Source organism: Monodon monoceros, unplaced genomic scaffold (assembly GCF_005190385.1).
Source record: "Monodon monoceros isolate NGI ecotype Baffin Bay Population unplaced genomic scaffold, NGI_Narwhal_1 Super_Scaffold_8, whole genome shotgun sequence".
Lineage (NCBI taxonomy): Eukaryota > Metazoa > Chordata > Mammalia > Artiodactyla > Monodontidae > Monodon > Monodon monoceros.
In genome coordinates this window covers 75164022-75191479 of record NW_021703785.1, presented here as the reverse complement: position 1 = coordinate 75191479, position 27458 = coordinate 75164022, and the positions used below count along the sequence as shown (strand labels likewise).

Sequence of the window (27458 nt, the reverse complement as noted above, 5' to 3'; positions counted from 1 at the left end):
TTAAACCTGCGCCATCTCCTCTCCCCACCTCCCTCTCTCCTGGCCCCCTAACCAAGTCAGTGTGAATCGGGTTTGCTCTGGAAGCTCGAGTCCAGGGGCCTCTCTCTAGGTGTCCTCTACTCCGCGTGTCCAAAAACATAGAGCAGGGGCAGCCACTCTGTGCCTGCAAGACCCCTTCTCCCGGATTCCCAGCAAAGCGGAAATACATTTCACACCAAGTTTGTATCTCCTTACACAGACCTCCCCAGGAGTACACTGCTGCTTGAGCTGCGACGCTGGAGAACCTGTGATGTGTATCTGTAACCAGATGTCGCCGGAGTCTTCCCGTCCCTCAGGACTCAGTGACTCACTGCTGTTGCCCTGCTGCACGGGGGCGGGGGGAGTGGGGGGTTGGGGGTGGGATTTGAGTTCAAACGCTGCCCTTTCGGGAAGAAGGGAAGGGGGGTGATGGCGACTGTGGGGCAGCCCTTGCGGAGGAGGGGAGGCTCCATCCCCACGGGGCGCCTCGTCCGGAGCCCTCGGGCCTCACAGCGCCTCCATCCCCGTCTGGACCCTGCAGAGGAACGGAGCTGCCCCTCGGAGGGTCTCCAGGTTATCCCCCGGTTCGCTCTGACCCCATCACCGTCCCCTGAAGCCGATTCTCCGATCATCCGGGGCTTCTTACTGCCGGGACACCGGGAGCTGCAATCCCCACCGACGAGCAATTAGGTCTCGAAGAGAAGGGTGGGCGGGGGCTCTCCTCTGGGCGGGGCGCACGGCAGGTCGGGGCGCGGGACCGCACTGCCCACCCGGACCTAGCTCGCCGGACGCGCAGCCCGCTGGAGGGGCGGGGAGGGGCGGGCCGCACATTTAAGGCCGCACCGCCGCCCGAGCCGGACAGGCAGGCGCTCGGCTGCCGCAGGAGCAAGGAGCGCGCCGCCGGCCTCGGCCCCCGCCCGAGCCATGAGGCCGGTGCGTGCAGCCGGGGCGCGAACGCGCGGGGCGGCAGGAGAGGGCGGGCGGGCTCCGCGCGTCTCCCTCCGCTGCGCGGAGACCCAGGGCTGCCGGCGTGAAGACGCGAAGCCAGACGCGGGGCAGGGGCCGCGGGGGTCCTGATTCGCAGGTGGCGCGGGGCTGGGGACTCCACCGGTGCGCTGTGGTCCTGAAGCCGCCCCGGCCTCTGAGGCCCAGGAGTTCAGTGGGCGCCCCCGCCGAGGAACGGCGCGCTGGCGTGTGCCTTGGGGACCAGGCACGAGGGAGACCCTGCCCTCCTGGGGGATCTTGTCTGGAGCCGGGGAAATAACTTGCCCAGCCCTGCGCGCGCCCAGCCAGCCCTCCACCCCGGAGCAGAGGAGGGAGAGGTCGCGGGGGGCGCTGTTCGCCGGGCGGGGAGGGAGCAGCTCCCGGGAGGAGGGGCCGGAGGGAGGGCGGCGCGTCTTCCCTGCAGGTCACGCCGGGGAGGCCTCACCTCCGCTTTGGAAAACCCACCTCGGGCCAGCACCGCACCTCTGCTTCTCTTTCAGAAAACAGAAATTTACTCTGTGGAGCTCAGCGGAAGCGGAGACATTGAGAAAACGGACAAGGGGCATGACAAGAAGTACGGGGGCCTGAAAAAGAACTGCTTGGAACGCAAAACGCATCAGCCGAAAGAGGAGCTTAAGAAAGAACTCGATCTGGTCAGTTGAGCCAACCGGGTGCCCCTGAGCACTGCCCTCCCCGCTGAGAGCTCGCCCCTATAACCCACCTCCCACAGAAGAAAATTCAGTCTCAAGAATTTGAAAAGCCCTGAGACCTGTTTCCTTGTTTTTTTAAAAAAACAATGGTGTGATAATATCTGCCCAGGGGTCAGGCCTCTGAAGGCTCCCTGCATTCAGGCTGTAGGCGCGCCCAGGTGGGACTCACTCAGAGGGAGTCTCTGACTCCAGTCCCCACAGGCATGGACGGCCCAGACCGCTCTCCTAACTGGTGGCTTCGCTGAGATGATACAAGCAGCCAGCTGCCACATTTTAGCTGATTGAACTATTTGAGGCAGAACCACCCCGGAGGAAAACCAAAAGCACTACACTTGCTAGGTTTCTGGGTATATTTGCCCCACGAGAAAGAATTTCAGCTGTAAGAGAGTTGGGCTTGGCTTCAGACAACCTTAGGCTCAGCTGAGGTCCAGTTCTCCGTGGCTGATCTGTGACTGGGAGCAAACTACTTAGCTTTGCTGAAGCTCCGTTTTCTTTAGGTAAAATGGGAAATAAACAATTTTTGTGGGTCTGTCAGGAGAAAAGTGAGATAAGAATGAGAGTGTTCTTAATGGAAGTGTTTTGTGGACGTGCAACCCTGTTTCTAGCAAAGCTGGCTGCCCTGGAAGAGCTGCCCTGGGACTGAAATGTGACACTGCATCTCAGGAATGCCAAAGGGGAAACTTCTACGTGAGTTTGAGATTATGCTAGATTGTCCCTGCACTTCACTGCAGACCTTAAAGCTGTGATTCTTTGAGCAGCTGGTAGTAGTGTGTGCTTATGTGTGCTACAGAGCCAACTGTTAAACACTCAGGAATTCGGCAAGCTGACTGATACTGCATTAGTAGCGTGAAGTGTGACTGGGGTGAGCAATCGGTAAATGCTACAAATCGGAGCTCCTTACTTATTTTTCCTGGAGAGCGCACTCACCTGAACAGCACACGCCACGAGGCACTTGTCCGTGTATCTTCTGATGACACTTAAGACACAGCCCTGGAACTGGACTGACCTGAACTGAAATCCCAGTTTGACTGAAATTCAGTTCCCTGCTGTGAAAAGTTGGAATTAAAAATGGTACCTCCCTCTTAGAGTTGTTAAGAGGGTTACAGAGAAAGCAGGAGAAAGACTGAGATAGTCATTCTTATTTCCTACGTATCTCTAGCAGTTAGGGGTGAAGACATAACTAGTCTTACTTGAAATTGCTAATTACAACATGAATATATATCCATTGTATCATATGCCTGTAAATTACAATGAGAACCTCCCTTGAGATTGGAGCATTTTGTGAAGATGTATAATACAGAAAAAGAATTTCCATAGTATTGGCCAAAGTGTCCCCTTGCTTCCTTGCTGAGATACATCTTTCTTTCCCTCCCTTTTCACAACCTTCTCACAAGAATCCTATAATTTGTGACTGCGTACTAGGATGCCCTTGCAACCCGACCCCTCCAGCAAGTTAGAACCTTGATGAGAACTATAACATCCCTGGCTTCTGAAGACGCAGGCAGACAGTGACTCAAGCCTGAGCCACCTGGTGCTGCCCAGTGCTGTTCCAGCAGAGTTCACCCCCGCACCCTGCCCTGCTCTCATCCCCAGAGCCGGGCTAGCAGGAGACGATAGTGCAGTACAGCCCCTCAAAATCTGAGGTCCATCCATGAAACCAATGGCTCTAATCATCCTTTAACTTTTCTCTGCCCAGGACTTGGTGTACTGTGCACAGAACTGTGTCTTAATCCTTTGACTCCCCGGCAATATCACATTCAGTTGATATTGGTACAATGAACAAATGAGCAAGGCAGATCAAGCCTCTTTTGCGGGCTTCCCTGGTGGCGCAGTGGTTGAGAGTCCGCCTGCCGATGCAGGGGACACGGGTTCGTGCCCCGGTCTGGGCCATGGAGCGGCTGGGCCCGTGAGCCGTGGCCGCTGAGCCTGTGCATCCGGAGCCTGTGCTCCGCAACGGGAGAGGCCACAACAGTGAGAGGCCCGCGTACCGCAAAAAAAAAAAACAAAACCTCTTTTGTAACATGAAACTTTTTTGCATATACTTGAGAAAAGAGATGGTTCTGGTACCAGTCACAGTATAAATTTTTGTTTCAGACAATCAGAGTTCTAGAATCCTGAATGCTGGGCTTTCTAGGTGGGGTGAGGAAGACTTAGCCCTGGGTTTTCTGCCACAGGAAGAGGCTTCTAGTCCTTTAGCCCAGAGATTCTCAAAGGGAGAGGAGAGGGGGACTTTGCTCCCCAGGGAAGATTCAGCAATGTCTGGAGACATTTATGGTTATCACTTCTTAAGGGAGGGCGCTGGTGGCTAGAAGCCTCCACAACAGAGTTATTGGCCCCAAATGTCAATAATGCCAAGGTTGAGAGACTCTGCTTTAGCCTAATGATTCTGTGGCAAAATTAGCAAGTGTGCCCCCCCCCGGCCGGTATTTATTTGGCAGGTTTTTAATCTGGGGGCTTCTCTGACAGTGAACTGAGTCTCAAGTACTGGAATAAGGAAAGGCATGCTTCTCTGTACCAGACCGCCTGCCCAGTGAGGGCTGCATTGGTAACAGTCAGGACATGAAATGGTTTGGCACTACTCACAGCCCTCCACGGATCCCACAGTTCAGGTCTGAGTTAAGTGTCCAGATCACTGGTGCCTGGACAACAGGTGTGCTAGGATTTGCATGTGCTGGAGACCAGACTGAGGTGAAATGCATTGCTTTGCTCAGAAAAACTAAGGACAGCTGCTTTGTGGTAAATGGCAAGTTAAGTCTGGACTGTTCAGGGGTGGCCAGAAAATCCCCTGGCCAGTGACCTGTCCTGCAGCGAGGTTCTCTTCTCTCGCTGCAGTAGCCCCTGGGACAAAGGTTCCTTCTTTTCATCCCACACTCCCTGGCCCCTCTGCCTTCCTCAGCGCTACTCCCAGCTTTCATGCACTTGTCAAGGCTTAGGGTTTGAGTCTTGGAATTATCTAATTCACTCTGTTTTTCTTTTCTTGGGCTTCAGGATGATCACAAACTCAGCAATGAGGAATTGGAAACAAAATACGGTACAAACATCATTACGGTAAGTCGTCAGAGAACCAGTGATGGGGAGAGAATCCCAGGACTATGCTCAGGGTTTGTGGAAAAGAATGAGTGACCTAAAGCTGCGATTCTGAGAATGCCAGCCACCCATATGCCCACCATGCGAGACAGGGCTGGTTCCCCTCGGGAACCACAGCCCTGGCCAAGCCCTCTGTTGAGCTGTGTGCTTGGTCACAGGCAGTTCTTTGACTGTGACCGCAGCGAAGCTGTGGTGACCCCAGGAAGGTTTGGATGCTTCCTCGTTGTCATGATCAGGGGTTGCTTTTAAACCCTGTGCCCAGGACGTATTAGGGTCTTATCAAGGCCTCCTCTGGAAAGGGACAAGGCTGCAGGGCACACCATGTGCCTCATAAAATCTCCCACCGCAGAAGTAGGGCTTCCTTCTGTGAATTCAAATCTCAAATCTCAAAAGTTTTGGTGTCTTAACATCAGAAGATTTGGGTGCACCTGTTCAAGTCAACAAGAATACCTGCAGTGTGAGGACCAGGCGATGCCCGGGTTTCAGGAGTTCGCAGTGGGCGGGGGAGGCAGACGTGTAGAAAAGCGCTCAGCAGCCACGCTGCTCCCCGAGACGGCATGTGAGAGGCCGAAGGGCATGCTGAGGGAATGGCGGAGTCTGACAGGCGAGGCTCCCTGGGTGGCGCAGTGATTGAGTTGGGACATAGTAACCGCTACCCACCCTCTGCAGAAATGTGACATCCAACCCAACGGGGGAGAAACGTCTGATTTCTGTTTCTTTTGGCTCTGCTTTCTCAGGGTCTCTCCAGCACCCGGGCTGCTGAGCTCCTGGCTCGGGATGGGCCCAACACCCTCACCCCCCCCAAGGAAACCCCGAAGATTATCAAGTTCCTCAAGCAGATGGTGGGGGGGTTCTCCATCCTCCTGTGGATAGGAGCCGTCCTGTGCTGGATCGCATATGGGATTCAGTACTCCGACGATAAGTCCTCCTCCCTGGACAGCGTGAGGCCCTGGGGCTCCTCCTGGGTTTGGTGGTAACGGGGCGGGGGGCGGTGAGGGGTCAGCACCGTAACGCAAGGGCAGAGCACTGGGCTGGGGTCAGGGGTCCACCACTGATCAGTCACCACGTGAGTTTGAGAAAATCAGTCATTTTCCAAAGTGTAAAACAGAAATTATATCTGACATTCTGGTGTCTCAGAGGCAGTATAAGCGTGAATTTTTAAGAGAGAGAGAGAAACACAAAAGTTCCTACGTGGAGAAAAAGGATCCATATCCACGTGAAGTGTTTTGGGGCTTTCTCTCCTCAAAGCTAATTCTCTCCCTTTGCCGTGGAGAGCTTCTGTGCCTGCTGATAACAGAGGACTGAAACACAAAACTGTATTGGCCGGCACGATGCTGAGAGAAGGAAGCCAGATGAGAAAGGCCGCATACTGCACGATTCCATTGATGTGAAATGTTCAGAGCAGACCCGCCCTGGATTCAGAAAGCAGACCCGTCAGGGGCTGCCAGGGCTGGGCTGGAGTGGGGAGTGATGGCCAGTGGGCTCAAGGGGACTTACTGGGATGACGGATTGTGGTGACTGTCGCACAACTGTGTACCTTATTAACGATCACTTAGTTATGTACTTCAAGGGCGTAAATTGTGTGGCCTGCAATTTACACCAGGACACTACTGCCATGTCTCTCACTGGCCATGGAGCACCCTGGCCCTAGGCTCTGGCTCATTCCTGACGCTTGTTTTTCTGATCGATGCCTGTCCCCCTCTCCCAGGTGTACCTGGGCTCCGTGCTTGCCCTGGTGGTTATTTTAACCGGGGTGTTTGCCTATTACCAAGAGGCGAAAAGCACCAACATCATGGCCAGCTTCCGCCAGATGATTCCACAGGTGGGTGCGGCACCCACTGTGGTGTCTGCGAGACTTGAGATGAGCGAGCATCAGGCTGGGGGAGTGGAAGAGCTTGGAGGCCTGGGCCCCCTCCCTGCTGCCTGCAAAGTGACCTAATCTCTGTGGAGCCCCTGTTTCCTCCCAGGGTTTTGAGATGATCAGCGAGATAAAATGGAGAAAAGCGCTTAGTCGAGAGCAAAGTGGGACAGGAGCATGAGTCGTTGCACAGCATCTCCTGTGGTTTCTCCTCAGCGCTGGTGAACTGTTTAGACAAAAGCAGTCCAGGGGGTTCTGAGCGGGAACCAAGGAGGCCGACCTGGGATTCTTTAAGTATCACCCTCTTTGCTCCCACTTCTCAGCCTCCCCGCATGTGCTCTCAGTATGGGAGGCCCCCCCATCCCTCTGCCCCCAGGAACCCAGGAGGGGTCCTCCAGGGACACCGTGCACTGCTGTCAGCGCGGCAGGAAAACCGCACCCTCGCTGGTCTGCAGAGCTGCTGGACAGAGGGGACTCTGGGTGGGATCTTCTGTGCTAGGAAGTGGAGACCCTTCTCTCGCGCCATTAAAGTTTTCCCGACCTGAGCAAGATTGTTAAACCCTTTGGCTCAACCTTCAGGAGTCTTCCTGGACCTCCCAGCAGGATCGTTCATCCTTAATGGTCTCCCTTCCTGCCAGGCTCAGGGCTGTCACTTTGCTGTACCCTCCCATGGCAGAATTTTCTGGGTCAAAGAATATCTCCATGAGCTCCTTCTCAAGAAACAGTAGTTCTTAGGGTCTTCAGGCCCCAAGTAAAAGTCTTTGTTTCATTTTCTGCTATTCTGACAGCTGTGGGTCCTAGTGCCTCCCTTCCCGAGGTCTGGGGAGGGTGCAGGACTGCCATCATCATTCCAGGAGGGAATCTGAGGCCTGGGTCATGATTTTTCTTCACAGCAAGCTCTTGTCGTTCGAGATTCAGAGAAGAAGACAGTTCCTGCAGACCAGCTGGTGGTGGGGGATATAGTGGAGATTAAAGGAGGAGACCAGATCCCCGCGGACATCAGGTTGCTGTCTGCTCAGGGGTGTAAGGTGAGCTTCACAGGCACCCCAAGGATCGTGCTCATGACCAGCTGGCTTGCTATGGTCTTTCCAGGTCTCGGCGTAACTGGGGAAGGGACAAGGTGCCTGACCCTGAACTTGTTTCAAAACTTCTAGGTAGACAACTCATCTCTCACTGGGGAGTCTGAGCCCCAGCCCCGCTCCTCTGAGTTTACCCATGACAACCCCCTGGAGACAAAGAATATCAGCTTCTTCTCCACAACTTGTCTGGAAGGTAAGTCCAGCTGCTTGCAGGACCGCATGTTCCGCTCGTAGCGCTTCTCCGTCTTCAGGCTTTGTTTTCCTCTCTTTACCATCACTTGCTGCAAAGCTTCCCCAAGAGAAAACGTGGAATTGAAGAACCTAGAGAGCTGGTGTTTGGCCTTAGTAATGTCATGTGCTGACTGGCCACGTAAGCCACCAAAGAGAGGTCCGTGAGGCTGTGGTCCCTCCTAGCTGAGGACCCCTAGAATAAAATGTCTGCTCCACCTGCAGGCACAGCGACTGGCATGGTCATCAACACGGGTGACCGCACCGTCATTGGGCAGATCGCCTCGCTGGCTTCAGGAGTCCAGAACTCGAAGACGCCCATTGGCATCGAGATCGAGCACTTTGTTCACATTGTGGCAGGAGTGGCAGTCTCCATCGGCGTCCTTTTCTTCATCATCGCAGTGTCCATGAAGTATCATGTCCTGGACTCCATCATCTTCCTCATTGGCATCATTGTGGCCAACGTGCCTGAGGGTCTCCTGGCCACTGTCACCGTGAGTCTGCACTGCTAGTGGTCGTACGCTGACCCTGCTAACATGCCATTCTGCTGTGCTGGGTGAGCGCCCACCACAGCTGAGTCTGCTCCGTCAGGGGCAACCGTGGTACATTCTGAACAGACTGTTTCTTAGAGGGACAAAAAGAATTGTGATTTGTTAATATTTGAATGCAATGTCCTTGAAAACTTATATTTTCATTTTCAGGAGATCTGTCTGCAAATCCCTTAAGATCTAGATAAGACAGTCTTGAACCACCATTTACGGATTTTCTAGAAGCCGGATACCTCCCCCCACATTTCCACTGTTCTTAAAAGGAAAACAAACCAACAAACTCCTTTGGCAGTTTCTACAGCTGAGGGACTTGAGCACACTTTTTACCTCGCTTCTCTTCCCTCTCAGACTCCCACGGACACACACAAATGCCTTCTGTGTGTTCCTGCAGAGCAGTTCAGCCCCTTCCTGTGCTTACGTCCAGGTTCAGCTTTGGTTCTCCCTGCTTAGCTCACCCTTGAACAAGGCCCTTCTCTGCGGTGCGGGCCCCACAGGCAGGGAAGAGGGCTTCGTATCTTCAGTCCTGTGTGAAGGTGGCCTGGCGCCATCCTGAGCAAAGACAGAAGTTTTTGATTCCAGGTCTCCTCTGACTCCAGCAGAGAGTAATTTGACAGAATTGGAGGCAAACAGAACCCTTTGACATCTGCAGGGTTCAGAGAGAGCGAAGAATGTTTAAATATGGAGCTCTTAAAGTGAAACAAATGCTTCTTGATTCCCCAAAGCAGCAAGGTAGCCCTTTGGGACAAGCCCTTTGGCAAGTAGCGGCGGAAGTCCGTCTTACGCGTTCTTGCTTGTGAATGACAGCCAAGGCCCCCTTTGTAATTACACATGACTTGCCTGGCTCTGCGACCTGTGGGTGCCTTAGGATCATTTTCCTGAAGGAGCAAAGGGACAAAAGAGTGTTCCACATTTAATAGAAGAAAGGACTGTGGCATGTCCATGTATAGGGCTTTACATGCTTTCTCAGTCACTGGGGCTGATGCAGCTTTACTGCATCTATAACCATACCTGACACTAGTCCAGCTCTACCTGTTTCTACATTATTGAACCCGAGTTCAAAAGGGTGGTTTTTCTCCAAGCTTCTCCCTCTCTCCTCCGTCTAGGTGGCTCTGTCACTGACAGCAAAACGAATGGCCAAGAAGAACTGCCTGGTGAAGGGCCTAGAGGCAGTGGAGACCCTTGGTTCCACCTCCATCATCTGCTCAGACAAGACGGGGACCCTCACCCAGAACAGGATGACCGTGGCCCATCTGTGGTTCGACAGCCAGGTCTTCGTGGCAGACACTAGTGAAGACCATTCGAGTGAGTCTTCGGGCGCATCCAGCCTGGCCCTGCACTGCAGACTCAGCGGAGGGTCTGGTCTGCAGCCTTGGGGTGAATAGTGCTGTTCGTGGGTGCGAGCCCAGCACCCTTGGCATCCCCTGTTCTTCTTTCCAGATCAAGTCTTTGATCAAAGCTCTGCAACCTGGGCCTCCCTGTCAAAGATCATAACGCTGTGTAACCGTGCTGAGTTCAGACCAGGACAGGAGAGCGTCCCCATCATGAAGGTGAAGGCCCTGCACACGGTCTCAGTTACAGGCAGAGCCACGTCACTTTCTTGTTCTGATTTGGTGCTTGACTTAATCTCTCCAGCTGAGTAGGTTTATGCTGTAAGAGCAAGTCTAATCACAAGACCTGTAGAAAACTTTTTTCGCTGTAACTAGCTTCGAGAAATCTAAAAGTTCTCAGAATATTCACTTGGGCCTTTTGAAAATTCTGTCTCTTTCCAGAAAATGAATGTGCCTTTAAGTTACTTTCCTAACTTCTTTATCAGCTAAGAAGATATAATCAAAGGTTACTTATTACATAAATGCCATTCACTGATGTTTAACATGTAATCGGCTAGAAATAGAAGGAGGGGTCTTAGAGCCTATTCCTCTGGGCTGCCTGGAGCTCTTGTATAATTGCAATATACGAAACTTCTCTCTCTCCTCCCCTCCTTTCCTCCCTCTCCCTCTCAGGAGTCACTGAATCTGTGTTCTGGCTTTTCTGTTTGCCATCTCTTTCCTTCATTGACTCTTACTTATATTTTTTGTTTGCTTTTCTTTATCAGCCAGCTCATTAATTCTCCTTTTGGCCAATCACTTCTCTGTATCTTTCAAGTCCTTATCTCCAGTTCTAATTTCTCACCCAAATTCCATGCATCTCCAGCTCGCTGTGTGTGTTTCCACTTGGAGGTTTTGCAGCCTAGACACTCAACATACTATACTTGTCACCTTCCACCTGTACCCAAACTTGCTCCAAGTTAATATCTTATCCCAAATTTTCTATTTTTCTATGCTGTAACCATTTTACTTCTCATCCTTTTGGAAGTCATCTTTAACTTACTCCTTCCCAAAAATCTAGTGAGTCAACAAGGCCTATTACTCTTGTTTCAGAGCATCCAACTTTACATTTCTGTTATCACTAATACCTTGCATCGGAACAATTGTACCAACCTCTTAACTGGCCTCCATGATTCTGGTTTATCCCTCCCCTGTCTTTCTTGCATGCCACTAATTTTCCTTAAATACTTCATTAGTTAGATGGACTACTTCATCTAACTTTGCTCAAAAACTTTCCATGCTTCTCTATTTTCTGCTTCTCGAGTGTAGGCCTCAGTGCTTGCCTTTTGGGGTTCTTTACATCTGCCACATTCTCCGTGTCCACCTGTGCTTCAGCACTCACAATAGAGTTTCCCCACCACATGCCTTCCTTCACGGCTTTCTGGTTTCTAGAAGGCTTTCTTCTGCTCCTCTCTCTTTAGGTAACCCACCTGTCTTTCTTTCTCTTTTTTTTTTTTTTTTTTTTTTTTTTTTTTTTTTTTTTTTTTTTTTTTGCGGCTTGCAGGACCTTAGTTCCCGACCAGGGATTGAACCCGGGCCCTGGCAGTGAAAGCACGGAGTCCTAACCACTGGACCGCCAGGGAACTCCCCCCCACCTGTCTTTCGAGATCTAGTTCATAACTGCTTTTTTCATGAAAACTTCCTGCTCTCAGAGCTCTCACTTTTCTGAACTCCCCTAATGCCAGCAGGTGGCGCCCTGCAGTTAACAGTCCTAAGTCAGTCGCCAGTTGTGCGGTAATTGTTTTCTCTCTCCAGGAGATAGTAAGCTTAGGTTATGTGTTGGTTCGTTGCAATTGATCAGAGAAGAACCAGATTATGTGCTGCAACTATTTATCTCTTGATTCGCAGAAAGCTGTGGTTGGAGATGCCTCAGAAACTGCTCTTTTGAAATTCTCAGAGGTCATTCTGGGTAACGTGATGGAAATTAGAAAAAGAAACCGCAAAGTAGCTGAAATACCTTTTAACTCGACCAACAAATTTCAGGTGAGTTTTTCGTCACAACTAAATCTTTATCATCACTAGAACAGCATTTCCACCTGTGTAAGTATCCTTTGGTTAATATGTATTGTGAATGACACTTGACTTCAAAAATAGTCCTCAGAGATGCAGGGCCTGGACGTCCGGTAAACCCATAACAGGTTTCCCTGAAGTAAGTATAGAAAAAGAACGGTGAAGGTCCTGCCGTTCCCACGCGTGATCTATCTGTGTGACGTACACACTCACATGCACACAGATGCAACAGCACCCGCACTGGGTAACTTTGGCCAAGGAGGGGCAGCGGCCACATCCCAAAGGACAAGAGAAGGGTGGGGCATGGGGAGAAGCAGTGCTGCCCCTCGTCTGTGTCAGGCACTTTACGTGCTTTGTCTCATTTAATCCTCATTATAAGCCTGTGAGGTAGGACCAAGTAACCCCAACTGAAGGGTGAGGAAACAGGCCTTAGAAAGCGCTGAGGTGACAGAGTCACACAAGCATCTAAGTGGCACAAGCAGTTTTCACACCTCTGACTCCTGAGTCTATGCTTTTTCTACCACAGCACAGAGTCTGGGCAGTTCAGTTCAGGCCATGTTGGTAAGCCTTGCCCTTTGTGAAGACCAGTGAGCGCCAGCCACACTGCTCTCCCGTTCTGCCCCACAGGCAGTACATAGGGATCTCCTCTCCCCCGTGGCTCAGGAAGAGAATGGCGATCCTTGCCTAGTTGTCACCCCTCATGCCAGGGGTGCCCAGCAGTCATGTTAGGACAAAGGACAGTTTCTAGCCCAAGGTGCTGGCACAGGTGGGGTTCCCTGTAGACTCCAAAGCTGAGAGTGGGGCATCATGACTTGGTCTTTGCATAACAGTAAATTATGTAAATAGGATAACCATGTTTGTGTACAAGTTTCTGGTGATAACCCACACATTTTCTTTTATTTTTTAAAATTAATTTATTTATTTTTGGCTGCGTTGGGTCTTCGTTGCTGTGCACAGGCTTTCTCTAGTTGCGGCGAGCAGGGGCTACTCTTCATTGTGGTGTGTGGGCTTCTCATTGCAGTGGCTTCTCTTGTTGTGGAGCTCAGGCTCTAGGCACGCGGGCTTCAGTAGTTGTGGCTCACGGGCTCAGTAGTTGTGGCTCACGGGCTCTGGAGCGCAGGCTCAGTAGTTGTGGTGCACGGGCTTAGTTGCTCTGCAGCGTGTGGGGTCTTCCCGGACCAGGGCTTGAACCCGTGTCCCCTGCATTGGCAGGTGGATTGTTAACCACTGCACCACCAGGAAGTCCCACCCACCCACACATTTTCTTTGGAAGGAATTTAGGACTGGAAAATAACTGTGGAGCAAACATCTTTGTGGATGATTGAACAGTAAAAAATCATGGTTAGCAAAACAGACAACTAACAAAATGTATGATGTAAAATGTAGAGGAAATCAGATTTCTGTTCAAAAATATAGTGAAAATAGAATGAGTAGCAATTCTAAAATAATCATTGTAACAGTAGCTATCATGTGCTAATTTCCACACTTCTCACAACAATTCTGTTAGGCAGTAGAGAAGGAGGAAACAGGACATAGCCAGCAAGGGACAGAGCCAGGACTCAGGCAGACCCAGGGGACCATGCTCTTAGGACTAGGCAGGATGGCCTTCCAACCATGAACGAGACTCAGAGTCCCCCCGGGGCTCTGTCTCCTCCAGGGAAGGCTTCCTCATCGTGTGAGATGTGAGGAAAAGCGGGTTCTGTGAGGCCTCGTGTACAGAATGTTGAGGGAGAAGTGGGCTCCCCAGAGTTGGTCTAGAAAGGAGAGGGTCCTTCAGAAGAGGCCAAAGAGCCTCTGGGATGCTATTAGTGCCATTTTATATCCACACACGAGCAACACTCAGCACTAAGCAAGGTGGTTGGGTGTCATGACCTTGGAGGGTCTCTGGGGCATCGTTCAACCCAAGGAAACAAAGTGGACAGTCTTAGAATAGCAGTTCCCCAAACTGAGACTGGTCCATTAAAATATTTTCCATAGTTTATGGCAAATTGAAAAATTAGGACAATATTTTATAAAATTTTATATAGAGATGAAAGTATTGAATTTAGAAGATTATCCTTTATGTCCTGCATGGTTAGGGCAGGGACTCTGGGGCCTGCTGGCCAGAATTCAGGTCCCACGTCAGCCCCCTGCTAGCAGTCACTGAACTCTCTGCACCTCAGATTCCTCCCTTGTAAAAGGCAGTAATAATGGTACCCATGGCCATAGTTTTGAGAATTAAATGAGTCCATTTAATTTCTGGGCACTCAGAACAATATACACAATAAAAGTATTTATTATTCCTACTTTAAGTGTTAAAATGCCCTAACTTTCAGAAAATGATAGTGACAGACGGAGGTTTTTGGTTTGGTTAGTTGGTTTTTTTAATGTCGCTACTTGGCAATGTGAAAAAAGCTGCAACCTTACGTTTGCCCTCCATGGTTTTCTTTTTTTTTTTTTTGTACTCATCTCTGATATCCAAAAGTCTATAAACTACTGGTTTAGAATCAACTGGTAGACCCAAAATGATAGAATTTTTCTTTGTAACTTACTCATTCTCTCCCAAACACTCCAGCTTCCTAAAATTCTTTCCAGGGCTTAGAAGGGTACCTGGTATAAAATAAGGTCTAGACTTAGACACTTTATTATTGTCTATAAATTTTTCCACAGTTTTCCCGATTATCTTATTAGGGTACATCTAGAAGTAGAATTGTGAGGTCAAAGGGTAATGACGGTAAAGTTGTGATTCTTGTTACTTAGCTGTCCCCCCAGAGGCCTGTGCGTGAGAGGCTGTCCTCACAGCCCTCGCGTCCTCTGTCACATCCAGGCAGTGACGCTGCCCACGTGCCTGACTGAGTGCAGGACGTTTCGGGTCTGCAGGGAGGGCAGTCAAGGCAGGAGGTGAGACAAGGCGGCTCCCAGCCCTCTGACCCCACGGTCGCCCCAGGAGATCGTGTTCAAGGCAGAAGCTTTCACAGGACGACAGTGCATCGGGCCTCCCTAAAGCAGCCAGTTTCTGTTTGAGAGACAGGCTAAGTATCCCCCGCGAGACACCCTGATTCAAATTCAGGGTGTCCCCCTGGGCTGGGACAGAGTCTAGCTCTCTGCATATTGCTTGGGTAGAAAGGACAGAATGCACCTGCAGAGAACACTCCTTCTTTATAAATCAAGGACCAGTAGCCAACAGAGAAAGGGGTGTTTTTAATCTTGTCGTGTTGCTCATTTAAAGATGTGTCCAGTTCAGGCCCTTAGTAGTAAAGACGGTGTCATTGCCCAATGCCACACTGAACATGCTCGACCCCTTTCCCCCGCAGCTCTCCATACACGAGACAGACGACCCCAGTGACAAGCGTTTCCTCGTGGTGATGAAAGGGGCCCCCGAGCGGGTCCTGGAGAAGTGCAGCACCATCATGGTCAACGGCCAGGAGCAGCCTCTGGACAGGAGCACGGCCAAGGCCTTCCACACGGCGTACATGGAGCTGGGCGGCCTGGGGGAGCGTGTGCTGGGTGAGCAGAGCCCTGATCCCGCCCGTGAGGCCCGCGGCTCTCTGCCGGCCTCCGGCACACGAGGAGACAGGCCTGTGATGTAGCGGAGTAGCTCTGGCGTCCACTTGAGTCATAAAGGAGAAATGGTCAACGTACAAGAGACACTGTGTGATGGATAGTGTGCGGGGCGGTCCCTTCCAGATCAGGGAAATCTGGGAAGTTACCGTGGGACGGGTTGCATTTCATTCTGGACTTTGAGTGAGGGAACTTGAAGGGAGGTAGGGAGCGCACTCACGCAGAGGGAACCTCGTGGGCCAGAGCACAGCGGTGGGAACGGATGGAGTGGCACGCGCCTTGTCGAGGCTGCAGGTGGATGAGGTACCACGGTCCTGGGACACAGGGCTAGAAGGGTCGTGTGGAGGTTGGCTTGCAGCGCCCTTCTTGGTGGGGACAGGAGCAGAGTGGGTCTTAGCAGGAGGTGCTGCCCTCACTCAGGCGAAAAGGGATTTGATCCCAGGCAACGGGAACGTGAAGGTCACATACAGAGACTGTGGAGGCAGAATTGGTAAGACTTAGCAGCTAATTAGAGGGGAAAAGTAAGTTTAAAAAAATGTTGAGGGGCCTTCCTGGTGGCGCAGTGGTTGAGAGTCTGCCTGCCGATGCAGGGGACACGGGTTCGTGCCCCGGTCTGGGAAGATCCCACATGCCGCGGAGAGGCTGAGCCCGTGAGCCATGGCCGCTGAGCCTGCGCATCCGGAGCCTGTGCTCTGCAACGGGAGAGGCCACAGCAGTGAGAGGCCTGCGTACCGCAAAAAAAAAAAGAAAAAAAAAAAATGTTGAAGTTTCCCACTGAGCAGTTAGGGAAAACGTACTGCCAGTAACTGAGAGAAGGGGGCGTTAGAGGTGGAAGGAACCTTAGAAGCACAGCCACCGTGGCAGAAGCCTGTCAGTGGCAACGTAAGGGGTATCACAGGACATGTTCTGCTGGGAGAATCGGGGGCCGACGAAACAGCAGCTCTGAACTACAGGGTGATGGATGGGTTCAAGGTAGCAGAAGTTCATACTGACGATAAGGCTCGTTAAACATCGTGAAAGCTCTTGCCAGTAGAGATGGAATCTGTGGAATGTGTGTTTCTAAACGACATTTGAGTCTGTAATACAAATAAAATACATAAATGAGTTGATAATGCTTGAAGCGCGCCCCACAGCACCAAGTAGTCTTTCAGGGCAGGATTGCTGCCCGTCTGAGTTGCTCTAGGACCCTCACGTTTGACCTTTCCCTCACACGTGATTAAAGGCTGAACATCATGCCCTTCCCCTGACGCCCCAGTTCCTTCCCTGGTTTGCGCAGGAGCACATTTTGTTTTCTCTGCCGAAAAGGGCCTTCCCACCGCCTGTCCTCCCTTCTTTCCCCGGGAAACATCCGACTCCTTGCTCAAGAGTGAGCTCACATGACCTCCTTGGTGAAGTCTTTCCTGTTCTCAGGTGGCTGAGCGTAGCCCTGCTCTGTGGTACTCACCACGCTCCGGGCTCTTCATCTCTTTGTGTCTGTCCCCCACTAAACTGCAACCTCTTGAGAAGTAAAGGCTGTCCACTTCTGGGCTTTCTGTTTCCAGAACATAACAGAGAACCTAATGGGCACAGAGTAAATTATTTTGGGATGAAACATGTCTTTCCTAAAAACAACATGTGTTATGGAACTGAAGGAATTAAACAGTTCTGGTTAAACTCTAAAGTATTGGTAAAATACAAAGGACTGAGAGTGTATGAAAACGTTCCTTCTTTCTTTCATTCTTTTTTCTTTGTTGTTGTTCCTCCTTTCTTGTGTCATTTCTTGTCCTAGTTTCATTGACTCCCAAATTTATACCCATTTCAGGTTTCTGTCATCTCTACCTGCCAGCAGACGAGTTTCCAGCAACCTATTCATTTGATGTAGACACAATGAACTTTCCTACTTCCAACTTCTGTTTTGTGGGCCTCTTATCGATGATCGACCCGCCTCGGTCCACGGTCCCTGATGCGGTCACCAAGTGCCGGAGTGCAGGGATCAAGGTGGGACTTACACATTCCTGAATTAACAAGTCCTCCATTGATGTTGGATCCCTTTCTAGGAACATTTGTCATGGGAGAGTCAGTATTTAGGTCTCTTCAACTAAATGTCATAATTCCCCTTTTTTTGGTCTCCACTTTCACTGTACTAAGATTTCAGTAACTGTCCCATAAAAGCAAAGTGATTGTGTCTGTGTGGAATAAACCACAAGAGTAACTGCAGTGAGCAGAAAGCTGTGTCCCTGTGCCATGAGGTGGTCACATCTTGCCCTAGACTGTGATAGACAGTAATAGGTTTTATTACTTAATCTCGAGGTCCAGCTTCCACACTCCATTTCCCTCCTGATATAAAAGCCAAAATATGAATTCCATTACCGTGTAAATTCCAAGGCTGTGGAGCATCATGAAGCTACCCAAGGAGACATCCTGTCAGCCCTTTCACAGATAAAGTTATGTCCAAAGGAAAGCCTGGATGTCAGAGGAGGAAATGTAAGAAGCTTAGGAGCAAGGGTAGATCTCGTGGGATCAGTGTGCCCTTCAAAGACAGCTGCTTCTTTGACCTAAAGATCAAGGACGGCTCATTAGGGCAAAGCATAGTCATCCCTAGCCGTGCTGTACGGGGCCATGGTGGAGCAGGCGATGCCGAGTTGTCCCTGCTCGGGTACCTGAGTCCCTCACCGTCTACATGCCCTTCTCATTGTTTGTGTTCTAGATCATCATGGTTACTGGCGATCATCCAATCACAGCCAAAGCTATTGCCAAGAGTGTAGGTATCATTTCCGCCAACAGTGAGACAGTGGAAGACATTGCAAAACGCCTCAACGTTGCTGTGGCGCAGGTTAACAAGCGGTGAGCTCGGAACCCACCCAGCAGAACTCAGGTTCTTAGCCACGGGGCCCTGTTGCCTTTAAAGAGCCATGCTGTGGGTGCAAACCCCCTTCCTGCCAGATATCCTCTCAGGGTTATGCGAGGCTGCTTTACTCTATAATGTATGTATCCATTCCTTCCTCAAAATTGGATTGAGCACCGGACATGTGCCAGGCATGGTACTGATACCATGAGGGTTACCTGTATGCATGTCTTGTATGAAATTTCAACCCAGTGAAGTAGATCTGAAAACTTAAGTGCCTAACTTAGCGTGAAGAAACTGAAGCAAAGACTTTACAGGAAATTACCAGCCATTGATGCAGTTGTATAATCAAGAATATTGAGAACACTTTGCATTCCATGTGCCCTCCCAGTCTGCATCTTGCGTATTTATTCCATTGGCTTCATAATGTGTAGCTGTGGAAACATACTTCTCTTTACTTTTTACTTGGTAGTAAATAGAATGGAAGCTTCGTAAGGAAAGACTGTTTTTCTTGTGTCTCCTAATTCTTTAAATCATGTTCATCCTTTAGTCCAGTCATCTGTCCATTTGTTCTGTATTCTTTCAACAAATAATTGTTGAGTGCCTAGTGTCTACCAGGCACTGTGCCAGACACTGGAGCTATAGCAGAAACAGACCAGACACTCTCCCCACATTTGGGGAGCTTTCCATTGAGGCAGAAGGGAAGAAAAATAAATTAATTGTGATGTGGTAAGTTCAGTGAAGGACACACAGGGACAAAGGAGCTGGCAGTGGGACCCTGGACTGTTGATCATTTATATGAGTCAAAGGCTCCAAAGTCTTAGTTTGAAAATTAGTGTCATTGGCTTTATTATACTTTCATGCATGTGGGGAAAAAAGGGAAAAACCAAAGAACCTCTTCTAGTTTACCCAAGCATTTATGCCTTTTAGGAACACAGAGCTGTCAGGTAGTGAATTACTACCAGGGCAACGAATTACCAGTTAAGACAACCAAACAGTTGAACGGCCTCTGGGCACAGCAGCACTATCTGAAGTCCAAGGGTCTTCCACTGCTCCTTTGTGTCAATAGCATTCATCTATGAAGACAGCTTTGGAGCTTTTGTTTATCTGTTTTGATTTTTTAAATAGTAGGATTATACTTTTTCCTACAAGTTACCACACAGGAGAGAGGGGTGGATGCTTTGTGAACGTTTTCAATTGTCCACTGTATCAACTCCAGCTTCATGATCATAGAATAACACTTTTTGCAGCTCTGGGGAGAAAGGAAGCACCCTTTCTTTCTTAACTTACTTTTATTTGTATTTTTTTTTTAATTTTTTTATTTACTTTTTTATTTATTTATTTTTGGCTGCATTGGGTCTTCGTTACTGAGTGCAGGCTTTCTCTGGTTGCGGCGAGCAGGGGCTACTCTTTGTTGTGGTGCGTGGGCTTCTCATTGCGGTGGCTTCTCTTGTTGCAGAGCACGGGCTCTAGGGGTACGGGCTTCAGTAGTTGTGGCTTGCGGGCTCTAGAGCACAGGCTCAGTAGTTGTGGCGCACAGGCTTAGTTGCTCCGTGGCATGTGGGATCTTCCCGGACCAGGGCTCGAACCCGTGTCCCCTGCACTGGCAGGCGGATTCTTAACCACTGTGCCACCAGGGAAGCCCCATATATATACATTTTCTTACCAGAATATAGGAAGACCTGTAGTTTGAGTCAAGTGCTAGAATTCCAATATTTAGCACCGATAGGAAAGAACAGACCTAAAAAAAAAGAAAAAAAGCGCAGAACTTTAAGAATGAAAAAAGCATGCAGTGTTTTGTACTTAAGGATGTTTAAGCTGAGATTAGAAGGCTGGAGTGTTCACCAAGGGAAGGGAAGTCGACGTAGCAGGACGTGTGAGGCCTTTGCACGTAGAGTCCGGGGGCTCAGAACTGAGAAGCCTAGTGGGCTGCTGGCAAGAGTCAGAAGGGACAGATGGCATGGGCTGCACCCAGCCCTGCAGACCGAGTAGGGATTCCGGGGTCTGCTCAAAGCACAGCGGAAGCCTCGGGAGAGTGTGCACAGGGGACAGCACAGTCAGATCTGCACATAGTTTCTAGAACCTCACTTTTATAGTCAGCAGTTAAAAGCTTTCCTCAAAGAAGACCTCAATAAACTTTTCTCCCTGCATAGCTCATGGCATAGCAGACACTATAAATAGGAAATGACAGTAAAGAATTGTTACCCATGTGTTTAGGCATACGCCGGATTCTAGGACCCAAAACGTACAAACAGGCAGGTTTTTTTACCCTCCTTTTACTTATTGAGTAAAGCATTGCCCCGGGAAGTACCACCTCTCACACATTCCTGGAAGGAAATGGCTAATTGGCTTTTTCCTACTGTTGAGTGACGCAAGGAAATGCCTTATTTGTCAGCCTTAGTTCACTGTCTTGAAATGAGACCAAAGTATCCCCAGTACTCACACACCCGGTTATCCCACCAGAGGACTAGGTGTCAGGACTTTGGGTTCCAGGTAAAATCAAAGAGGTTCAGCCCACCTCCCGCCCAGAACAGTGTTTCAACCTTGAGCCTCAGCCAGTTCCTGCTGCCCTTCTAGGGACGCTAAGGCCGCTGTGGTGACCGGCATGGAGCTAAAGGACATGAGCCCGGCGCAGCTGGACGAGCTCTTGGCCAACCACTCGGAGATCGTCTTTGCCCGGACGTCCCCCCAGCAGAAGCTGATCATTGTGGAGGGCTGTCAGAGGCAGGTGGGTGGACGCAGCACTGGGGGAACCTTCCAGGTCTGTTACCATCCCACGGGGACATGCAGCGCTGAGCGCTGGGCCCCCATCCTCACCACCCCACATCTCCACCCGTCGGGGCTGACCCTCTGCTCACCTTGGGGCCTTGCTGCAGGCTCCCCAAGGGCCTTGCGACAGGGAAGTTTGGAGCTATGGGGGATGTGAGTGGACGCAGAACAGAAAGCGCAAAGCCATAAGACAGCGTACCCACTGTCGCCTGCACACACACTGGGTTTTTTCCCTCCAGTTTTGTGGAGATATAATTGACGCACAGCACTGTATAAGTTTAAGGTGTGCAGCATAGTGATCTGACTTGCTTATGTCATGAAATGATTATCACAGTAAGTTTAATGAACAGCTGTCTCATAAAGATACAAAATTAAAGAAAAGCATATGTCATGAAATGATTATCACAGTTAAGTTTAATGAACAGCTGTCTCATATAGATACAAAATTAAAGAAAAAGAAAAAAAATTTTTTTCCTGTGATGGGGACTCAGGATGAATTCTCAACAGCTTTCCTGTAATGTTGTATGTTACATCCCCAGTACTCCTTGTAACTGGGAGTTGGTTCCTTTGACCCCCTTCCTCCAATTCCACCTCCCCTCACACCCCCACCTCTGGTAACCACAAATCTGATCTCTTTTTTTATGTGTTTGTTTGTTTGTTTGTTTTTACGTATAATTGAGCTACAACACTGTTAGTTCCTGGTATGCAACATAATGATTTGATATTTCTTTACAATTCAAAATGCTCACAACAATTAATTCAATTACCACCTGTCACCTTACAAAGATATTACATATTGACTGTGTCTCCCACGCTGTACATTTCACCCCTGCGACTCATTTATTTTGTAACTGAAAGTGTGTCTTCATCCCCCATGCTTGTTTCACTCAACACCCCCACCCTCCCCTCTGGCAACCACCTGTTCTCTGTATCTATGACTGTTTCTGTTTTGTCATGTTTGTTCATTTGTTTTGTTTTGTAGATTCCACATATAAGTAAAATCATACGCTATCTGTCTTTCTCTGACTTATGTCATGTGGAGCATAACACCCTCTAGGTCCATCCACATTGTTGCAACTGACAAGATTTCATTCCTTTTTTTTATGGCTGAGTAACAAATTTACACACCACATCCTCTTTATCCATTCACCTATTCATGGGCATTTGGGTTCCTTCCATATCTTGACAATTGTAAATAATATTGCAATGAACATTGGGATGCATGTATCTTATCTAATTGGTGCTTTTGTTTTCTTCAGAAAAATACCCAGAAGTGGAATTGCTGGATCCACTGGTAGTTCTATCTTTAAATTTCTGAGGAACCTCCATACTGGTTTCCATAGTGTCTGCACCAATTTACAGTCCTATCAACAGTGCACAGGTGTTCCCTTTCTTCCATATCCTTGCCAACACTTGCTATTGGTTGTATTTTTTTTAAGTTTTTATTAAATTTATTACAATATTGCTTCTGTTTTATGTTTTGGTTTTTTGGCCACGAGACACGTGGGATCTTACTTCCCCAACCAGGGATTGAACCCGCACCCCATGCACTGGAAGGCGAAGTCTTAACCACTGGACCGCCAGGGAAGTCCCTGGTTGTCATTTTGATAATAGCCATTCTCACAGGTGTGAGATGGTACATGATTGTGGCTTTGATTTGCATTTTCCTTATGATTAGTGGTATGGAGCATCTTTTCATATGCCTGTTGGCCACCTATATATCTCCTTTGGAGAAATGTCTATTCAGGTTCTCTGTCCAGTTTTTAATTGGATTGTTTATTTTATTAATGTCAGGTTGTATGAGCTCTTTGTATAGTTTGGATATTAACCCCTTGTTGGATATATCATTTGCAAATATCTTCTCCCATTCAGTAGGTTGCCTTTTTGTTTTGCTGATAATTGCCTTTGCTGTGCAAAAGCTTTCTGGTTTGATATAGTCCCATTTGTTCACTTTTGCTCTTGTTTCCCCTGCCTGAGAAGAGAGATCCAAAAAAATATTGCTAAGACTGATGTCAAAGGTGTACTGCCTATGTATCCTTCTAGGAGTTTTACGGTTTCATATCTTATATTTACATTTAAGTCTTTAATCCATTTTGAGTCTATTTTTGTATATGGTGTGAGAAAGTGGTCCAGTTTCATTCTTCTGCATGTAGCTGTCCAGTTTTCCCAACATCATATAGTAAAGAGGCTGTCTTTCCTCCATTGTATATTCTTGCCTCATTTGTTGTAGATTAATTGCCCACATTAGTGTGGGTTTGTTTCTGGGCTCTCTGTTCTGTTCCATTGATCCATGTGTCTGTTTTTTGTGCCAGTACCACACTGTTTTGATTACTGTAGCTTTGTGGTATAGTTTGAAATCAGGACGTGTGATACCTCCAGCTTTGGTGTTTTTTCTCAAGATTGTTTTGTCTATTTGGGGTCTTTTATGGTTCCATACAAATTTTATAATTACTTATTCTACTTTTGTGAAAAATGTCATTGATATTTTGATAGAGATGGCATTGAGTCTGTAGATTGCCTTGGGTAGTATGGTCATTTTAACAATATTATTCCAATCTAGGAACACAGTATATCTTTTTATCTGTTTGTGTCATCTTCAGTATCTTTCATCAGTGTCTTATAGTTTTCCGAGTACAGGTCTTTTACCTCCTCAGTTAAATTTATTCCTAGGTATTTTATTCTTTTTGATGCAATTGTGAGTGGGATTGTTTTCTTCATTTCTCCTGAGAGTGCGTTGTTAGTGTATAGAAATGCAACAGATTTCTATTTACTAATTTTGTACTTATTAGTTCTAATAGTTTTCTGGTGGAGTCTAGGATTTTCTTTGCTTAGTCTCAGGTCATCTGCAAACAGTGACAGTTTCACTTCTTCCTTTCCAATTTGGATTCACATTGGTTTTAATTATTCGCACACATCTTGTTTGGAGGTTGTTGCTCTTGCTTCTGGGATTTGCTGTCTTAATCTTTCCCCCCAAACCCAAAGCGGGCCTTCATTTTGCCTCTGGCTGACCTCGCAGCCTCAAGACAAAGGGAGTGGGTGTCTCCTGCCCAGGCTGCTCACTCACCTCCTCTTGGTGTCCCCACAGGATGCTATTGTCGCTGTGACAGGGGACGGAGTTAACGACTCCCCGGCTCTAAAGAAGGCAGACATCGGGATCGCCATGGGGATAACGGGTTCTGATGCAGCCAAAAGTGCAGCCGACATGGTCTTGCTGGATGACAACTTCGCGTCCATCGTCACAGGGGTGGAGGAAGGTGAGTGGGGTCTCAAGGGGTCTTAGCGAGGGCTGGGGCCACCTGCAAAATCAGAAGCGAGTCCTATAAGGAGAAACGTAACGTCTTTGCCTAGGTCGCCTAATCTTTGACAACCTAAAGAAGACTATCGCATACACCCTGACCAAGAACATCGCTGAGCTCTGCCCCTTTCTGATCTACATCATCGCTGGGCTTCCCCTGCCCATTGGCACCATTACTATCTTGTTCATCGACTTGGGCACAGACATAGTAAGTAGCCCTAAAGGGAACAGCGTCTGATAAATTCCCCAGGTGATGGAAACTTCAGAGTCATTACCTTCAAGAGCAAGAGATGCACTAAATCAATGCTTCTCAAACCTCGACGTGATGGGGCCTGAAGTTCTGCATTTCTGACAAGCTCTTAAGTCATGTCGAGTTTGCTGATCCACCAACCACACTTCAGAGCAAAGGACTAGAGAGATCTGTCATATGTTTGAAAATTAAAACCACTGCGCTCCATATAAGAACTTTTCAAGACATAAGTTCTTCACCATTCCGAAAAAGCATGCCATTAGTCAGTTTCAGCTCACATGCCTCCCTTTTCTTTTGAGAAGATGCAGATGTCATCAAAGTAGTCCCTGTACTGCTGGGGGCCCAGTGGCTGAAGTGATAACCCACAGCCACTCCTTGTTGAGTAAAAGAATCTGTGACCCCGAAGCCCCTCACCAAACACAGTAAGAAGTAGCCACGATTAACACTCTGTAAAGCTGCACGCTGACCTACAGTAACGTCACCTAAACCCTCTCCCCTTCTCGGACGAATCCCTTTAAGAAAGCTTCGTGGCAGTTATTCCCGTGGCTCTGGCTTACACAGGTGACAGGCAGCAGCAGAACTCATAGCCCTGCAAGTTGCCGCCTCCTCCCTCATCTCATAGGACAGCTGCAGGGCACCCTCCACGCTGCAGGGGGCTGGGGGTATCTTTACGTTAGTGGGGAGCTGAGGCCCCAGAGCCTGCAGTCAGATCACTTTCCAGGCCGTTGAAGTTTGCTCATTTTCTCCACTCTAGTGGTTCTTCCAGGCATCACCAGGGACCTGGTTAGAAATGCAGATTCTCTGCCCTCCAGCGGGGGAGGACCTGTGAGAGGACCACTGGTCAGTGGCGGGGCGAAGTGGGAGAGGACAGAAGGAGAGAAAAGTGCTTTATAACTAGCATTGTTTAGAACTGGAAGCACAAGGCAATGATCAGAAGCCGACTGATTCTTAAATTCTCTACAGACGACACACCCTGAGGCCTGCACCCTGGAGAGACCAGTTCCCTAACCCCACTGCCACGCCCCGACCCCTGGCTATGCAGCCGCTGTCCCCTTGTGTCATAGTGTTTCAGGGCCGGGCCTCACGGGGTCTCTCTCCCTCTAGATTCCCTCCATCGCCCTGGCTTATGAGAAAGCTGAAAGTGACATTATGAACAGGAAGCCTCGCCACAAGAAGAAGGACAGACTGGTGAACAAGCCACTTGCCGTGTACTCCTACCTGCATATTGGTGCGAGGAGGGGCCTCCCAGAGAATTCTTTTCGCCTTGTGGGGCGGGGTTGGGACGTGAGGAGGAACCCAGAGGAGAATGAGGTCGGGGCAATTCTGAAGTCATTACATAACCTCTTCTGTTCTTTCAGGCCTCATGCAGGCCCTGGGAGCTTTTGTTGTATATTTCACTGTGTACGCACAGGAGGGCTTTCGACCCAGCACTCTCCTTAACCTCCGGGTGGAGTGGGAAAAGGGCTATGTGAACGACTTGGAAGACAGCTATGGACAAGAATGGGTAAGGGCGGGCCCTCCAGCAGTGTCCTCCTGGGAAGACCGTGAGGGGACAAAGCAGGTGACAGCTTTCTCGGTTAACGGGGCTTGTGGGCCCCTTGGTCACAGCGGTTTGCCTCTGTCGGGGCTCAGCTCACCTCTCGAGTTCGGTGCCTGGAGCTCACCTTTTCATATTAGCTTTGCGATAGGTGTGTAAGAGTAACCAGCCAACATTGCCACAGTTGGGCCAAATCCATTAAGTTAGCATCTTTTCCTACTCAGCCGGTTAAAGGAAAGAAAGGTTTCTTTCCAACCACAAGGAGGTGATCCTCGCTCAGTCTTGGTGAGGGGGAGAGAATAGAGGCTTACAGAAGTGTGCTGATGCCTCCCTGAAGTTTCCATCCTGGCCCTCATGGACTTCTCTTTCTCTGGCCGTTCACAGACAAGCTACCAGAGGAAATACCTAGAATGGACGGGCTACACAGCATTCTTTGTTGGCATCATGATCCAGCAAATAGCAGATCTGATCATCAGGAAAACCCGGAGGAATTCCATCTTCCAGCAGGGTCTCTTCAGGTACGGCCGGCATCCACCCTCATGGTTCAGCCTGGGCCTTTGCTGCCGGGATGACGAGGCATTGACTGTGCTGGGTGTGTGGGGCTGAGCCTGGGAGTTCAGAATCTGTTCGCTTTTGTGTCTTACAGAAATAAAATCATCTGGGTGGGGATTGCCTCGCAGGTTATCATCGCGCTAATCCTCTCCTACGGCCTCGGGAGCATCGTGGCCCTGAACTTCACGATGCTCCGGTGAGGTTCCCTTCAACAGTGGGGAGGGAGGAGTGAGCCGCCATCTGCTGTCACGGCCTAAATAATCACTAGGGTTCCAGAGACTCTTTCCCCTCAAGTCTTTCGAAGGAGGTAAAATGAAACCGGTTTTATATCAGTCTGAGCCTTTGACCTGCTAGTTTTTTTCAGAAGACGAGGTGGGTTTTCCATCCCTCACCATCCCGTCTGTACCCTCGTCCGGCAGACCACTTCCCAGGCAGGCGTTGTTTCTAGTGGTCACGGTCCAGTGTGGTTTTACGCTGTGTGACGCAGTGGCGTCGCTCTCTCCAGTGAGGCAGGGAAGTGACCGAGAAGCTCCTCCACTTGTGGGGTGGGCCCCCCTCTGGATGCGTGGGTCTCATCTCCCTCCCTCCGCCCCCTCCCAGGCCTCAGTACTGGTTCGTGGCTGTACCACACGCTGTTCTGATCTGGGTGTATGATGAGGTGCGGAAACTGGCCATCAGACTCTACCCTGGAAGTAAGTAATAGTATGATTTGGGGGTCTCTGTCTAGTGCAACAGACTCCCCTCAGTTTCTAGCTTACTGTTTTCTACCTCTATAGGCTGGTGGGATAAGAACATGTACTATTAA

At 49.4% G+C, this 27458-nt stretch overlaps 1 protein-coding gene across 1 annotated transcript; it reads left to right on the top strand.

The window, feature by feature from the left end:
- Positions 1–900: 900 nt before the first annotated feature.
- On the top strand, positions 901–27458 carry ATP12A (ATPase H+/K+ transporting non-gastric alpha2 subunit). The gene is made up of 23 exons (XM_029210157.1): positions 901–951; positions 1503–1655; positions 4701–4760; positions 5537–5740; positions 6508–6621; positions 7551–7685; positions 7812–7929; positions 8190–8458; positions 9616–9814; positions 9950–10059; positions 11725–11859; positions 15180–15372; positions 17228–17403; positions 18113–18249; positions 20828–20978; positions 24105–24273; positions 24368–24522; positions 25669–25792; positions 25923–26068; positions 26486–26619; positions 26748–26849; positions 27254–27345; positions 27430–27458. Exons 1-23 carry the CDS (start codon positions 943–945, stop codon positions 27456–27458), a joined length of 3114 nt encoding a protein of 1037 aa, XP_029065990.1. The 5' UTR covers positions 901–942.

What these genes read in the sequence shown, in the direction of transcription:
- ATP12A (XM_029210157.1), top strand. An exon ending in ACTCGACCAACAAATTTCAG is followed by an intron (nt 11,860 to 15,179) that starts GTGAGTTTTTCG and finishes TTTCCCCCGCAG; the next exon opens with CTCTCCATACACGAGACAGA. An exon ending in GCCGGAGTGCAGGGATCAAG is followed by an intron (nt 17,404 to 18,112) that starts GTGGGACTTACA and finishes TTTGTGTTCTAG; the next exon opens with ATCATCATGGTTACTGGCGA.